This window comes from Heloderma suspectum, chromosome 3 (assembly GCF_057233095.1).
Source record: "Heloderma suspectum isolate Gila_16-S chromosome 3, 16-S_ref, whole genome shotgun sequence".
Taxonomy (NCBI): Eukaryota; Metazoa; Chordata; class Lepidosauria; order Squamata; family Helodermatidae; genus Heloderma; species Heloderma suspectum.
Genome location: NC_139460.1, coordinates 240,246,684 through 240,262,738, shown reverse-complemented (window position 1 = coordinate 240,262,738; position 16,055 = coordinate 240,246,684). Strand labels below are relative to the sequence as shown.

General features: G+C 42.7%; 1 protein-coding gene across 3 annotated transcripts in view; it reads left to right on the top strand.

Annotated features, from left to right (window-relative positions):
* Window positions 1-16,055, top strand: part of LOC146350935 (disintegrin and metalloproteinase domain-containing protein 9-like) — a 61,807-nt gene that overhangs the window by 37,572 nt on the left and 8,180 nt on the right. For all 3 annotated transcript variants that reach the window (XM_084845983.1, XM_084845984.1, XM_084845985.1), the window contains 9 exons: window positions 2,301-2,473; window positions 3,295-3,379; window positions 4,589-4,710; window positions 6,697-6,868; window positions 8,450-8,539; window positions 10,024-10,219; window positions 10,668-10,773; window positions 11,737-11,911; window positions 15,638-15,718. In XM_084845983.1, the coding sequence (XP_084702109.1) occupies window positions 2,301-2,473; window positions 3,295-3,379; window positions 4,589-4,710; window positions 6,697-6,868; window positions 8,450-8,539; window positions 10,024-10,219; window positions 10,668-10,773; window positions 11,737-11,911; window positions 15,638-15,718 (1,200 nt within the window). The remainder of the gene's footprint in view (window positions 1-2,300; window positions 2,474-3,294; window positions 3,380-4,588; window positions 4,711-6,696; window positions 6,869-8,449; window positions 8,540-10,023; window positions 10,220-10,667; window positions 10,774-11,736; window positions 11,912-15,637; window positions 15,719-16,055) is intronic.

Here is a 16,055-nt window from a genome sequence, read left to right as displayed (position 1 = left end):
GTGGCCTGGGGCTGACAGAAAGTGTTTCTCATTATCTTTGTGATAATGTTTATGCACAGAAGAAAGGTTAAAAGCTGCTATTCTTAAGTAAGTTTGCTCTGAAGGAGGCCCCGTTGAGAGCTAAACTACACACTATGTTAAATGCGTAGCATGTAGCTGAGCCTAACTTTTTCTTTAATTTAATTGCGGGGGTGGGGGGCAATCCAGATCAGAAATACTGCAGATGGGGGGAGGGTTAAACCTTTCCACCCAGCCACTTTCCTCCTAAATTTGCACTTCCCCCTCACAAAGGGACTAAAGAAAGGAAAAAAATACTCCATTGGCACCAATGTTTTTTTTTACCTTTTAGCCCTGTGCAAGGTGGGTGAATTGGGGGAGGAGATTGTGGTTGTGCAGGAAGTTGTAACCCTCTCCTCCCATGCATGGTGATTCCAGTCTGGACTGGGCCCCTGCACCGTTAAACAAAAGTAAAAAAAAAAATTGGATCAGTTACACGCTACGCATTTGTCATAACATGTAGTTCATTATGACTTCCTAGTAAGTTTAGGATTTGCAGCCTGAGTCTTTTTTTGGCCCCGACTCCCCTCCCAGTAGCACAAAACACTTTATTTAGTTAGTTAGTTAGTTAGTTAGTTAGTATATTGGGTTGGATGGATCCACATTTTGAATATTGGGTTGGATCCACATTTTGAATATTGGGTTGGATCCACATTTAGGCACATAGAACTAAGCACACTTCCTTGCCCCCTCCTCCCCTTGGCACCATCTCCAGCCCCCTGAAAATGCTATGCAGAGGTTTGAGGGTCCTTGGGTGAACTGTGGAGTGTGGGAGAGGGGTGTCTCTGAAAATCAGGTAGATGCACTTTCTGTGAGCAAAGACCTTCTGTTAACATAAGGCAGATCTTGGATCCGATCCAGCATTACTTTGGCAGTTAGTGGTATAGCCAATGATAGCAAAAACGTTGTTAATGTCTGCTGTTTGAATTCTAATATCTCACTTGTTAGACAGCCTTTGCCAGCATGGTGTAGTGATTAGGGTGTTGGATTGGGACTAGGGAGATCTGGGTTCTAGTCCATGCTCAGTCATGAAGCTCACTAGGTGGCTTTGGGCCAGTCACTGAATCTCAGCTTAACTTACCTCACAGGGTTGTTGTGAGGATAAAATGGAGAGGAGGAGGAGGACTAAGTAAGCCTCACTGGGTTCCTTGCAAGAGGAAAAAAGATGGGATATAAATGTAACAATAAATACACAGCTTAAAGTGGCAAATTATCAGATGGAGAGTTCTGCCCTATTTGCTTCCTAATACACTGTCAGCTCCCTTAACTACACCATTTTGCCAATGGTAGTAGATGCAACCACTTGTACGGGACATAGCATCCCATTGCAGATGTCAACCCCTGTCCTGTAACACCCGCTCCATCCCATCCCACCAACTCCCTGCTTCTCGAATGGCATTGCTGAGCCACATATTCCTCTTGCACTAATGCCAATTGATGCTTTTGCCTTATTGCACTGGGCGTACTGTGGTTTTGTATTTTTGGTCCAAATGCCACTATTGCTCAAAGATTCCTTGCTGCTATGAGGAGTACCCCTCTGCAGCCTTGTGTGGTTCTAACAACCTTGTTCAGGGGTGGGCAACTTGTGGCCCTCTAGATGTTTTGGCCTTCAACTCCCATGATCCCTCATCATTGCTATGGTAGCTAGGGCTGATGGTAGTTGTAGGCCCAAACATCTGGAGGGCAATAGCTTGCCCGTCCCTGATCTAGTTAGACAATTTTGGGAGTCCTAGTACTTTAAGGTCGCTGTGAGTGTGATTTTTTTCTGGGTAGGAACAAGGGATACAAATCAAATAAATATGTAAATAAGGCAGCTTTGGATGGGGATGTGTGTTTATTACACTGCATACCATGATTTGTTTTCCCCCCAAATTGTACTGCAGTCCAACACATATGCAACTTACACTGAGAGTGGTGTTTTTGGGTGAAATTCTTAAAGGTTGGGATGTGTATTACATGTGAGTGGGATGTGTATTCTATGTATAATCAGGAATTGTATGATACAAGGGCTTCAGATCTGCATTTGTATGCACACTGGGGAGCACCATCTATACAAAAATATGTGGTCTTCAGTGTGATGAATGCCTATCCAAGGGCAGCAGATGAAACTGAGGTGGTCCTGTTACCTTCCTATGGCATGATGCCCCCCCCCCCCAATTTGGTGCCAGAAGTGGAACAAATACCAAAGGTTTGGGGGCATGGCACCTAAAACCTACATAGTAATAATAACTATGTATTTGCAGATGTTTCATCCCTTAAACATACAAATTGTCCTAGTTGGGGTGGAAATATGGACAAATGAAAACCCGATAGACGTGGACAATGGTTCAGCTGGAGATGTGGTGGGCAGATTTGTGGATTGGAGACGGAAAAATCTTATGGGGAGAAAAAGAAACGATGTTAGCCACCTCATCATGTAAGTATTGTTCCTCTGCATCAGGGGTGGGCAGACAGTAGATCTCTAGATGTTTTAGACATCAATTCCCAGCATTCCTGACCATAGCTCATGCTGGCAGGGGCTTCTGGGAGTTGAAGCCCAAAACATCTGGAGATCTACCTTCTGCCCACCCCTAATCTACATCACGGGTGAGCAACATGTGGCCTTCCAGGTGTTTTGGCCTACAACTCCCATCAGCTCTAGCCAGCATAGCCAGTGGTGAGTGATGATGGCAATTGTAGGTTAAAAACATCTGGAGGGCCACAAGTTGCCCACCCCTGCTCTACAGAAACCAATCACTGGTTATAGTCAGGGACACTGGAATCCCAAGCTTTAAAAAAAATATGCAGCTGGGATTCTGCCCAGCAACAGTGCAATTTAGGAAAATATGGCTAAATGCCACATTGTAAAGTTGTAGCGGGGGGAAGATTCAGAATTTGGAATTTTATGTTCAGATAATTGGAGGTGGCAGATTGTTTTGAAGGGGGCTGTGGGGTTTGTTTTGGTAATATGGGGACTGACTGGTGTTTGCCATTTGAATCCAAACCCAGATTCTTTATGTCCTAGATATTTTAGCTGAAAGTAAATAGGTTTTTTAGCAAATGTGTTTCCATGCTAATTTCTGCAATGATGAGGATTCAGTGCTCTTTTTTGTATGAAAGTTGAAATTCCTTTAGGTTCTGCTCCATCTGCTAGATTCCACATTAGATGCCATAGATGGCACTCCACAGCGCAATTACAGGGGTGAACACAGTCCCGAATTTCAAACATGTTGTTCACATTCTTTTCCTGCATTGCAGAGGAAGAGGAGCCTATGGTTCAGCAGTTGGAATGGCTTTTGTTGGGACAGTCTGTAGTCCGGATTATGGCGGGTCAATCAGCGCTGTAAGTATACTAATTCTCTCTTTTGTGAACATATTAGTCTATCAAGTCAAAAATACTTATACCTATGCTACTGCATTCTGGAAAGTCCATAGGATCTTGGAAATTTGCTCTGGAGTGTGGTTATTATATATGTAGCCTATAATCACTTTCATGTTTCAGTCCAACAAAAATAGTTTTGTCTTAAGGGGTCTTAGCAAAGAAACATCTACACCATACACTGTTGGCCCAGTTCTTGATGATAAGAGCTTCACCCAGTATGTTTAGGAGTGGAAGTGGGAAATGTTTGCCTTGATGAAACATTTACTTTTATAGTAATTAAAAAAAAATAAAATGAACAGGTTCAGTAACTGAATAGGTTCATACTAAGTAGATGGATTGGTTTCTGTGTAAGGTATCTGAACACTGCAGAGGGGTGTGTGTGTGTGTGTGTGTGTGAGAATCCTAATTTTATACTATAGCAACCCAAATTCTACATCAAAAAGTCATCTGGAGGGCTTTGAGTTGGAGAAAGCAAATGTAGGGTTGTTTATGACATCATGAAAGGTTGTAGAACCTGGACCTAGATGATGAGATGAGTAATGAGCATAAGACAGTAGTTTAACATTATCTTTATGTTGCTATCTTTAAAATTTGCATTATTTATTTATTTCATTGTTTATGTACAGTGTCATAGTTGTGCATGGTAGTTAACAAAGTCACATAAGCAGGGCCAGCTTACTGGCTTAGGTAAAAATTAATTCTCTCCTCCTCCTACCCCACCCCCAGGATATGAGGAGAAGGATTGGTCAATGGTATTTCGGTGTTCCATACAAGCAAATGGAAGGAATGCAAATGATTTTTTTCTGCCTTCACTTTAATGGACTGAAGGAAAATAGATTGCAGTCTGCAGAATGGTGATGGATAACTCAGTTGTTCCCATAAGCATAAATTACATTCTCCCAAGATCCGGGGTGGGGTGCAGGATTGGGTTCTGCTTACAGGATTTTCCTGATAAGCTAAATTCTGCTATTCCAGGTAGCAAACAGGTCTCTAGGTAGTTTGTAATTTAATTTTTGACAGTGGGGAAGGCAACAAAACTTGGGAAGGGAAGATATAGAGAGATCAGATATAAATGTAAGACATTTTCCCATTCAAATAAGCTAGGAGCTATTGTTGTTCCAAAGGTTTTATCATTTCACATCCTGTTAACCATGCTGATCTCTTTGCCAGTTTGATAGGAATTCTGTGCTATATCAAGCTACAATTGTTGCACATGAGCTGGGACATAATCTGGGAATGAACCACGATGATAAAAATTGCCCAGGTAGCTACATTATGCACAGTATTGCTAAGTAAGTGTACATTATTTTCTTTTTAACATTCTATTTATTTTGGATGTATAGATTGTGGTCCAATATGCTAATTGTCTCTTGGTGACTGATCCGTCAGAGTGCTTAGGATCAGGGATTACCATCCTAAACTGGTGTAGTGCTGCAACAGTATTTTAGCATACCTCAGTAACGTGACCCATTTCCTAAACTGGTGCTGAGACAGACTACCCATAGATACTGGCCTTGAATAAACATTTGTCACTCCAAACTACTTTAATTGCTAGGTTCCACTTTACTTTGGAAATTGTAGCTTTCACAGTTACACTCTCATACCAGTTTCCACTTTCAAACTTTTACTTTCTGAACTAGCAGAATATTTTCAGCAATGCCTTGTTACTGCTTGTCTTCGACCACGCATGCAGCAACATCTGCAGGGGAACACTTGTCCATCTATAGTCGGGGTACACCACAAGGAGGTCACACTTTGCACCTATACTCAAGGGAAATTTGTGATTGTATACAGCCTAGCTTTAAATGAAAAGTGTGTGTGTGTGTGTGTTTTATTACAGAATATAGAGATTAATTAATGCACAACTTTCATACAGAATGGGAGATCTGATTAGATTAACACAATTGAGCTTAGACCAAAGGCGTTCTAGGTTGAACTTTACATTCACCATGGATTTTGAGTGCAGACATTGGGCGGAGGTTGCTATCCTTAAGGGCTGTTAATGACTGCTGGTGTGTTGACTGGCAGTGGTGGTGCTTCAAGAGTGGAGTGTTTTTCTCTTCAGGGCTCTGGAATAGCCAGTTCAGTATGTACTTTGCTGAGTCACTAACCAAACTATCCAAGCTGCAGGTGCTGAGGTTCCCATGCTTTGTACACCAGTGAGGCTTGCTCCTGTCAGTTTAACTAGGCTAGAGGTCAGCAAATGTAAATTGCAACTTTCTTCCCCTGGCTGATTCTGACCCCTGCCTCCGGAATAACATGGAGATTCTGGAGTCAAGGTTTGTGAGGCTGAGCTCCTCAGTAACAACCTGCAGCAGGGGTCCCCATCCTTTCTGGACCCAGGAATCCTCAACCTTTCTGGCGCAATTGGGCATTTGAGATACTGCTATGGGCACCACCACAAAATGCCTAATCAGTGGGTCGGTGTTTTGGTGTCTGCCTTTCACATCCATAGCTCTCAGGCTGCATCTCATTGAGCAAAAAATTGTGCTTTGTGTCTACTGGACACCACAAAGTCTCTTTAGTAAAGAATTGTCTGTTTCAGCTAATTGCTGGCAGTGCAATACAGCTAATGCTTCTTTTAAACATACGTTTTGGCAATGTCTGGTAGTTGCTTCTTTTTGCAGGGAGGGTATTCCACAGAAAATGTTTGTACTTCAAGAGTCTTTAATATTCACTGATGTACATGCTCTTTTAAATTATTTACCTGCTTCGTGGAAATTAACAAACTGTCAGTGTAAATGGATTCTCTGAACATTTTTGAGAGCTAAGGACTAATATTACAACACTGGAAGGATAAAGACTCACCTCCTATAATGCAATGGATTGCGGACCTTCCAATACTTTCAATATTTGATGGTCCACTATTGTTGCAGCCCATGTAAAATTGCTAGAAAGCTGTATGCATTTCATACAAATCCAGGTATGCATATTAAAAAAATGGAAAAACAATATTTAAAAATAATATTGTAATTATAATTATTGTAATAATATTGTAAAAATAATAATATTTAAAAATATTTCGGGTGCCCATAGGCACCACATTGAGGACTCCTGACCTAAAGTAATCTCTGTCCCTCTCTGTTTAACATCTCTAGCCTTTCTTTTTCTTTTCTTTCTTCTTAAAAAAGCCCAATGCTCTTACATCTCTTTTTCCTTAAAATGGAAAGTACTTGATCTTTATAAGATAATGGTTTGTAGGCATAAAACAGGGAACATGCTACTTTGCAGATGGCTTTTATTTGGCATATGTATTTGCCCAATCTTTTGCTTTTTAGTGGGTCCAAGAACTTCAGCAGCTGCAGTGCTAATGATTTTGAGAATCTCATCTTGAAAGGCAGAGGAACCTGTCTTGGAAATGCCCCCAAGCCAAATGATATTTTCACAGAACCTGTCTGTGGCAATAACATTGTGGATAAGAATGAAGAATGTGATTGTGGCACTCCAAAAGTAGGTAATTTTTAACATTTTGATTTAGCATTCAGTGCATTAATTTCTTCTCCTCTCTTCACCCCTGCATTGGCCTCCTGCGGCAGCAACTTAGGGCGTCTCTACATTAAGGAAATGTCCCGCAGTGTTACCGCAGCTTTTGCTTACATTTTCTTCCCAGGATCAGGATGGGCTCATTAGACAGGGAGCATGTGATTGGAAATTGAAAACGTTCCTTCTCAGCAATGCTGTATAGTGTTCAATGAAACAGTGCCATCTAGGAGCTGCTGATATTTCGGGTTTCATTTTATTTTGTCTTATCTCTGATCTTTTAAAAGTGGGATTAAGCTCAAAAAGTGCGGGACACACTCTGGAGATTGACAACGTCATGTAATGGACCCCCAACCTTCCGTGAGTGGCCAATCATGAGCGTGCAGTAAAAGCTAGTGTAGAAATGCTCTTAGCTAAGTTTTCAGCCCACTGGTGTTCCCGGCTGAGTGGAGGAGCTGGCTCTGGGAAGGGCCCATACCTTGCTTGGGCACTGCTCTGATAAATGTGAAGGCTGCTACTGCTCTGGGCCACCACTTTCTTTTCCCCTCCTTCACATCTATCTTATTAGGCTTAGGGAGATGATGGATATGCAACTAAGGGCACACTCCTATTGAGATAGTAAGTTGCCTCCGACCTCCTCTGAAGTCAGAGGCAACTGCCTATCCAATGCAGAGTGGCTGAAGCACAGAGGAGAGGATTCCCTCCATACTCCGGCGGCCCTGCAGTTTGCCTTAGATGGCTGATTTTGGGTGTCTAAGCACAGCTTCAGGGAGTGGGTGGGAATGGGGCTGGAAACCACATAGGAAGCTGTCTAAAACAGCTTCCATGGTCCCCGCCCCTGGGAACGCCCTATTTTCACCCTCTCCATGCTCCGTGTTACGAGCACAGAGAGGCATGTAGGGGCAGCTGCTGCGGTTCTCTCCACCCCAGCTACGAGGGGGAGGGGAGCACGGTTTCCCAGCTATGCACTATCTACGAGCTCGGGACTTGGAAGCTGAAAAATCCTATCTCCCCCAGCCGCTGTCTAGGGGACATAGGACTGCTCTCTAATACAAGTTAGAATCTCAGTAATTATACCAGGAGGGGGGAATCATAATCTATCAGGACTTGCTCCTGGCATTTATAAAAATGTATGTATTTCCCCTTACGTCGTTAGAAAAGTATACTTTAAAAATTATTGATTAAATTGAAAAGTCATTGTAGAGATACATTTAAAAATATTTTATTCACATTAGGCTGAGAGAGCTTCCAGAGAGCTCCTAGTGCTGCCAATTCAAAACAACAACATTGTGCTGCCCTTCCGTCTTTCCTTCCTTAACCAAAAAGTTCTCCGGTAAGAAAAAAAGACTGAAGAAGCAGTGGGAAAACACAGGAGGGCTGCCTACAAATGGAATATGTCGTCATCTGGATTCTCTATAAAACTCCATGAATGAGGCGGTGTGGTTGCACAATAAAAGCCTAGTCTGGAAGCACCCACAGCCTCACTAATGTACATTCTTTGTGAGAATTTGGCACTGGATGCCCAAATAAATAAACTCATTTTCTTGACAGGAGTGTGCCAACCCTTGCTGTGACGCTGCCACCTGCAGGCTAAAAGCTGGATCAGAGTGTGCTGAAGGACAGTGCTGTGAAAAGTGTCGGGTGAGCTAGATTACCCTTTCTGTACATGTGTAGCACAATCTGAGCATGTTTACTCAGAAGTAAGCCCCATTATGTTCGATGGGGCTTACGCTCAGGGTTAAGGATGCATAGGATTACAGACGCAAGTGTTTCACTTCAATGCTCAGTTTGGGGCATTTCTACACCAGCCTAAAATCCTGCATTTAAAACAGGGCTTTCTGCTTCAGTTTTAAATGCAGGACCACAATGACTCCCTTTATAAGTGTTTCCTTCCCCCCCTCCCCTTCCCCCCTCCTTGTCCCTATATCTGAGTCTTCCATTACCTTTCATTGATCTCATTGCTCCTCTTCTTGCTTTTCCTTAATTTGATAGCTCATTATCTGTGATCTATTTTAAAATAGAACAAAGGGCATTTAGTGCAGAAAACACCCTGGAGGATCACAGCAGGGTGACGGAGTCATGTAAAGAGCCCACAAACTTCCGTGAAGCAGCAATCTCAATTGCAGGATAAAAGCTCTGTGTGAAGGAGCCCTTGGTTTTGAACTGAATTCTCCATCATTCATGAGCATTGTAGTAATTCCCAAGCATTGGCACTCCACAGTTTTAATAAAACTGTGCATTCCCCCCACCCCGCTCCATTCTTGGAAGGAAGGAAGGAAGGAAGGAAGGAAGGGCTGGAAGGGCTTCTCTAGCTCACATACATGGGAAGCAATTCAGAAAGGTATGAATGCAAAATTATCTGCTTACACGTTCAGCAGTGGCTTTTCATCTGTGATGTTCACCCCGCCCGCCCATTGTAGCTCTTCCTCTGAATCACCAAGCGTCTATTTTATTATTTAGCAATTTATCACTAGGACCTGCTTCAGGGAACATGCAGAAGAAAATTCCAAGTGCAGATGGAGATCTCTTTGTATGCACAAAATGCTTCTGGAACTTGGCTGTTATACGATATCATATCTTCCTGAGCCATCCTTCCAATTCCCCACTGTGCCCCCCCCCCCACTGTACCTTCATGTCTGTCCTCTTTTCCTTGACTTTTCTGTCTTTGAAACAGGCATATTCTAGAGGGCTTTCAGCCTTCCCTCTTTCACATAGGTTGTGTAGTTTGGACGGTTCATGCTACAAGTCTTTCTTTCCTCCTTGTCCTAAAAATCCTTGCTGAGAGGAGGGACCTACTGGCACTGGTGAGGGGAGAGTCAGTGTTGCCATATTCAGTGTAGGAGAGGCCCTCTCTGCTTTTAAGAGAGATGTAAAATCAACACATGTTGCAAATGGCTCCTTGTATTATTATATGGTTGGAAAAGCAGCGCACTCTGTAGTTTTGCCTTCAGTACAACTAAAACCCTAGCAGTTGAGCCCTTTGTTGAAACTGGGCACCAGCAATTGTACCTTTTCACAAGCTGTCGTTCCAGGGATATTTTTCTCCTCTTTCTGCCATGTCACTTCATGTATTAATGCCATAACATTTTTGTTGGCTATAAACCAAATACAATTCTGTTTTCTAGTTCAAAGTAGCAGGAATGGAGTGCAGGCCAAAAAGGAATGTCTGTGATCTCCCTGAATATTGCAATGGGAAATATCCTGACTGCCCAGAAGATGTGTATATCATGGATGGCTACCCATGTAACAATATGGCAGAGTATTGCTATAATGGAGTTTGTCAGAATTATGATTCTCAGTGTGAATCCCTCTTTGGAAAAGGTATTTTTAAACAATTTATGGCCCATGTAACAAAATATTGACCTGCTTCACATAACGCGCTGGGGCTCACTGTGGGTTATTTAAGCCATGGTGAGCTGTGAATTTGAATATGCAGCCCAAGATTGGAGGTTGCCATGTCATGCAAAACCAGCCATTGGGGGTTATGTGAGGGTTAAACAACCCTTGTGCAACTCTACAACAAAGATAGGCTTAGGTGAGGGTTTATAACCCTCACTTAACCCCCAATGACCAGGTTCAGATGACACAACAAATCCCCAATTGGGGATTGCATATTCAAAATGGCAGCTGTGGGGTTAAATAACCCATGATGCGCTGTTGTGTCATGCCAACCGGCCCATTCTGTTGGCAACAATGGCCTTGTAGAAAATGCTTACATATTGAGCAAAAAGATTATTTTTTTTCCATTTATTTGTTTTGGTTTTTATAGGAGCAAAAAAAGGACCAAACATTTGTTTCGAAAAAGCCAATAGTAAAGGAGACCGTTTGGGCAATTGTGGAATGTCAGGAGGAGGTTTTGTTAAATGTACCCAAGCGTAAGTAATCAGGAAGCTATATTTGTACTCTGTAGTCATATTAAGGTTGCAATCTATGCATATGTATTTAGGGTTTACCTCCTATTGCTCTGCATTTAGACAGTAGTCACCATCTTCATAAACCATAGTTTATGAAGCGGTAGCTGAGCACTCTGGCCATGTGTTCTCCCCTCCCTCCCTCCCCTCCTGCTGCATGCTGATTTTGACACTGAGATCCTGGTTGGCATTAAGCCAGAGTTCCCCTTTATGGAACCTTGACTTAATATGTTGGCTAGCAACCCAGGATAATAAGCTAATATATCATCCTGGTTTGTTTACCAGATTGTAGAATTTTATTGTTTTAAACTGTTTTTATTGTATGTTGTACATCGCCCAGAGTGGCTGGGTGACCAGCCAGATGGGCGATTAATAAATTTAATAATAAATAAATAAATAAGTAAATAAATAAAAATAATGGAGAATTCTGGCTTAATGTAAGCTAGGATGTTGGCATTGAAGCTGGCACGTGAGGAGGAGAGGAGGAGAAACATGTGTCCATGGCACATGTCCACAGCTTCATAAACTGTGGTTTATGAAGCCACTGATGATCATCCAAATGCAGCCAATACTTCTGATTAAACCTGCATAGGATTTGACCACAATATTGTAGTGCAAGCCTGCACTACAAAAAGCTTCTTTGCTTGGGGAACTAGATTGATTTCATTAAGTTTATTGGTGATTTAAAGAAACAGCTTCTAACTGACGAGAAAGTTGTTCTAGAAAACTGTAATTTTAACCAAGAGGAACATCGCTCATTGCTAATGTGCCAACCAGTTTGTACAAACATGTGGCTGGCAGTATATTCAACACTGGTGCAGACCAAAGCATGTATGTTTGTATAAATATTAGAACATGGGAAGAATCTTGATATTTACCCTAGTGCTTTCCACATTGTTTCTTTTGTACTTGACTCATTTTTTACAGCAACAGTCTGTGTGGCACAATTCACTGTACATCTGTCAGTCAAGAGAACCTTCCTTCCCAGTTTTACATCCAGACTCACGATGGTATTAGATGTGTGACTGCTGAATTTAACCAAGGATCGGATTTTCCTGATCCAGCTCTGGTTAACAGAGGCACAGCTTGTGAAGAAGGGAAGGTAAGAGAGTCTCCTGCACTTTGCTAATCTCAGTGTCAGAGCTGTAGACAGGATTCAGATTTCTTCCATGCAGCCTCTGTATGCCTTTGTTTCCAGCACTGCCATTTTGTATTTAGGGTTGCCAGCATTTCTTTCTGACTACTTTTCTTAACAGGCAACAGTTTGGGGGTTCAGTTTCTACCTGTCTTACTTTTAAAGGCACAGAAGCCCTGCCAGAAAAAAAAAAAAATCTTATTCAGGCCTTTCAATAACCCCATGTTAATGAAACCACATCCTGCACTATGATTTACACTGCTGATCTTTAATGTAATACATAGAAACTCTGGGTGCTTCCAGATGGACAGTTCCTAGTGCTACCAATCGAAAGGCACTGGGCAGCTATTCCGTCTTTTCCTCCTTAAATCTTCTTAGCAGATTTTTTGTCTGGTAAGAAAAAGGATGGAAGAAGCAGTGGGAAAACACAGGAGAGTCATAAATTGAAGATGTCATCATCGGGACCCCCTGTAAAATTCCATGCATGAGACAGGGCAGTTTCACAATAAAAGCCTCGTCTAGAAGAACCCCATGCCTATTAACTGTGTCCTTCAGTTTCATTTGGTTCAATGGGATGGAAACACACTGGGCTAGTTCAGATGTAAGGCTAAACCATGGTTTAGTGTTATGTGCATGAGCTGTTACGTGCTTCAGGTTCACATAGATAAATTGATAAATTTCAATGTACTGATAAATTGAAAGCAAATAAATCACTGGGCCCAGATCGTATCTATCCTAGAGTTCTCAAAGAACTCAAATATGAAATTGCTGATCTTCTGACCAAAATATGTAACAGGTCCCTAAGATCAGCCTCTGTACCAGATGACTGGAAGATGGCCAATGTAACACCAATTTTTTAAAAGGGATCCAGGGGGATCCAGGAAATTACAGGCTGGTTAGCTTAACGTCCGTTCCATGTAAATTGGTTGAAGGCATTATGAAAGATAAAATTAGTAAGCATATAGAAAGACAAGCCCTGCTGAAAAAGACTCAGCGTGGATCCTGCAAAGGTAAGTCCTGCCTCACTCACTTTTTAGAGTTCTTTTTGAGTGTCAATAAACATGTAGACAGGGGTGATCCGGTAGACATTGTTTACTTGGACTTCCAAAAGGCTTTGGATGAAGTCCCTCACCAAAGACTCCGGAGCAAACTTAGCAGTCATGGAATAAGAGGACAGGTTCTCTTATGGATCAGTAACTGGTGAAAGAACAGAAAGCAGAGAGTAGGAATAAATGGTAAATTCTCCCAATGGAGGGAAGTAAATAGTGGGGTCCCACAGGGATCTGTATTGGGTTGGAACCAATGCTTTTCAACTTGATCTGGAATTAGGAGTGAGCAGTGAAGTGGCCAAGTTTGCTGATGACACCAAATTATTTTGGGTGGTTAAAACAAAAACGGATTGTGAGGAGCTCTAAAAGGATCTCTCCAAACTGGGAGAAAGAGCATCTAAATGGCAAATGTGGTTCAATGTAAAGCAAATGTAAGTGATGCACTTTGGAGCAAAAAATCCCAACTTTGAGTATAACCCGATGAGATCTGAGCTAGCGGTGACCAACCAAGAAAGAGATCTTGGGGTTGTGGTAGACAGCTCGATGGAAATGTCAACCCAGTACACAGCTGCTGTAAAAAGGCAAACTCCGTGTTAGGCATAATTAGAAAAGGATTTGAGAATAAAACTACCAATAGCATACCGCCTTTATACAAGTCTATGGTGAGACCACATGTAGAATACTGTGTATGGTTCCGGTCACTGTACCGAAAAAAAGATATTGTAGAACTGGAAAAAGTGCAGAAAAGGGCAACTAAAATGATCAAGGGGCTGGAGCAACTCCCCTATGAGGGAAGGTTACAACAGCTGGGATTGTTTAGCTTGGAAAAAAGGAGGGTAATGGGAGATATGCTAGAGGTGTACAAAATTATCATGGTGTGTAGAATATGGATAGAGAGACATTTTTCTCCCTCTCTCAAAATACTAGAACCCGGGGTCATCCCATGAAGCTGATTGGTGGGAGATTCAGGAAAAGTTCTTCTTCACACAGCACAGAGTTAAACTATGGAATTTGCTATGAAAGGATGTAGTGATGGCCAACAATTTGGATGGCTTTGAAAGGGAGGTTAGACAAATTTCTGGAGGAAAAAGGTGATCAATGGCTACTAGTCCTGATGGCTATGTGCTACCTCCAGTACCAGAGGCAGTGAGCCTATGTACACCAGTTGCTGGGGAACATGGGTGAGAGGGTGCTGTTACACTCATGTCCTGCTGGTGGGTTTCCTGTGGGAAGCTGGTCGGCCACTGTATGAACAGTATGCTGGACTAGATGGACTCTTGGTCTGATCCTGCATGGCTCTTCTTATGTTCTAACATGCTTCCCTCCACCCTTTGGCACACACCAGAGGATAAGATCAGAAGAATCCACTTGCAGTTTTAAACTAACCAGTGTTCTCTGTTATGTCAAAATTCTACTTAGTTTAAACTAGTTAGGGCCGCGGTGGCTTAGTGGTTAAGACGCTGAACTGCAGACTGGAAGGTCGGCAGTGTCAAGGGCTCCTTGGAGGGCTCTCAGTCTAATCCAGTAGCCAAGTCCAGACACAGACAAAGGGATTCTTTTCAAAGCTTTATTCTTCTTTTACAACTTAACAGCTCTACAGGTAGCAACTAGATCTGAGCAGCAGCATCCCTATGCCCTAAGTTAGAACAGTTGGTCCCCGTTTGAAAAGCAATTACTGGCAGACCCCTGAATATAAGGACTAGGGAGAATCCCTCCCCTTTTCCCTTGGATCCTCTGGGCGCAACCATTCTTTGAGCACCAACCGGGTGCTACGCCTCCTTTCTGCACTCTCCATTTGGCGCCGCTCTCTGCGTCTGCGCTGCGCATCCAACCAGTCTGCTATCGGTGCTGGGTCACTCCCTGGACTGCTTTCTAATCTAGGAATGTGGGTGGAAGGAATCTCTGTCAGCTGCGGGCCCTGGGAAAAAGGGGCGTGCTCCTCTCCCAGGAGAGACTGCTCTTCCTCCGAATCAGAACTACTCTGGGATTCTATGGGCTCAGTGTCCACCCTGACAGGCAGGACAGCAGTTCGAGACCCGAGTGCTGCGTGACGGAGTGAGCTCCCGTCTTCAGTCCCAGCTCCTGCCAACCTAGCAGTTTGAAAGCAAGAAATTGCAAGTAGATAAATAGGTACCGCTTCGGCGGGGAAGGTAACAGCGTTCCGTGCACCTGGGTGTTCAGTCATGCCGGCCACATGACCACGGAAGCGTCTTCGGACAGCACTGGGTCGTCGGCTTAGAAATGGAGATGAGCACCACACCCTCGAGTCGGAGACGACTGGTTGGGGAAACCTTTTTAAACTAGTTAGTGAACAAATCAGAATCATAAACAATGGTTTGATTGTGGTCTATTTCAACTACCTAGAGTTTATGCTAACCAGAATTCCATGAGTTTGGATAAAACAGGGAACTCTGGTTAGTTTAAAATGGAAAGGGGATACTTTTGATCTCCTATTCTCCAGTGCAAAAGGAGGGTAGGGAGGAATGCATGAGCCCAAGGCTTGCTGGGGATCAAGAATATAATGCTAAACTATGTTTAGTGTTAAATCTGAACCTGCTCACTGCCTCTGTATTGCACTTTTGTATGTTTAAAGATGTTTTATACTTTCAAATTTTATTTTAAAACTTGTTTCATGTTTTATCAGGCCTGTGTCAATTCCAAGTGTGTGAATGCAACCCTGCTTGGCTACAGCTGTGATGTAAAAGGAAAATGTAATGACCGTGCAGTAAGTAAGAAGATGATTGTGGTGAATAGTAATTCCAGTGGTAGAGCAGAAAGAGATTATATACTATCCAAATACCCTATGGCAATTCAGCTCCTGAGAGGATTTTCATGTAATCTCTATGGCCACAAGAACCAATTGCTAGGAAGGAGTAGGTAATATGTGGTATGAACAGCTACTTCCTGCACACTTCCATGCTTTTTGTGAAGTCCACTTCACAACAGGCTCTCATAACAGAATAGAAGGTACCAAAAAAGGGGTGGAAAGATTCCAGGACAGAGCAAGCCTGTGGTGGTTGGAGAAAGAGAAGTGCCTGTTCCTCAGGCCATGGAGAAATACA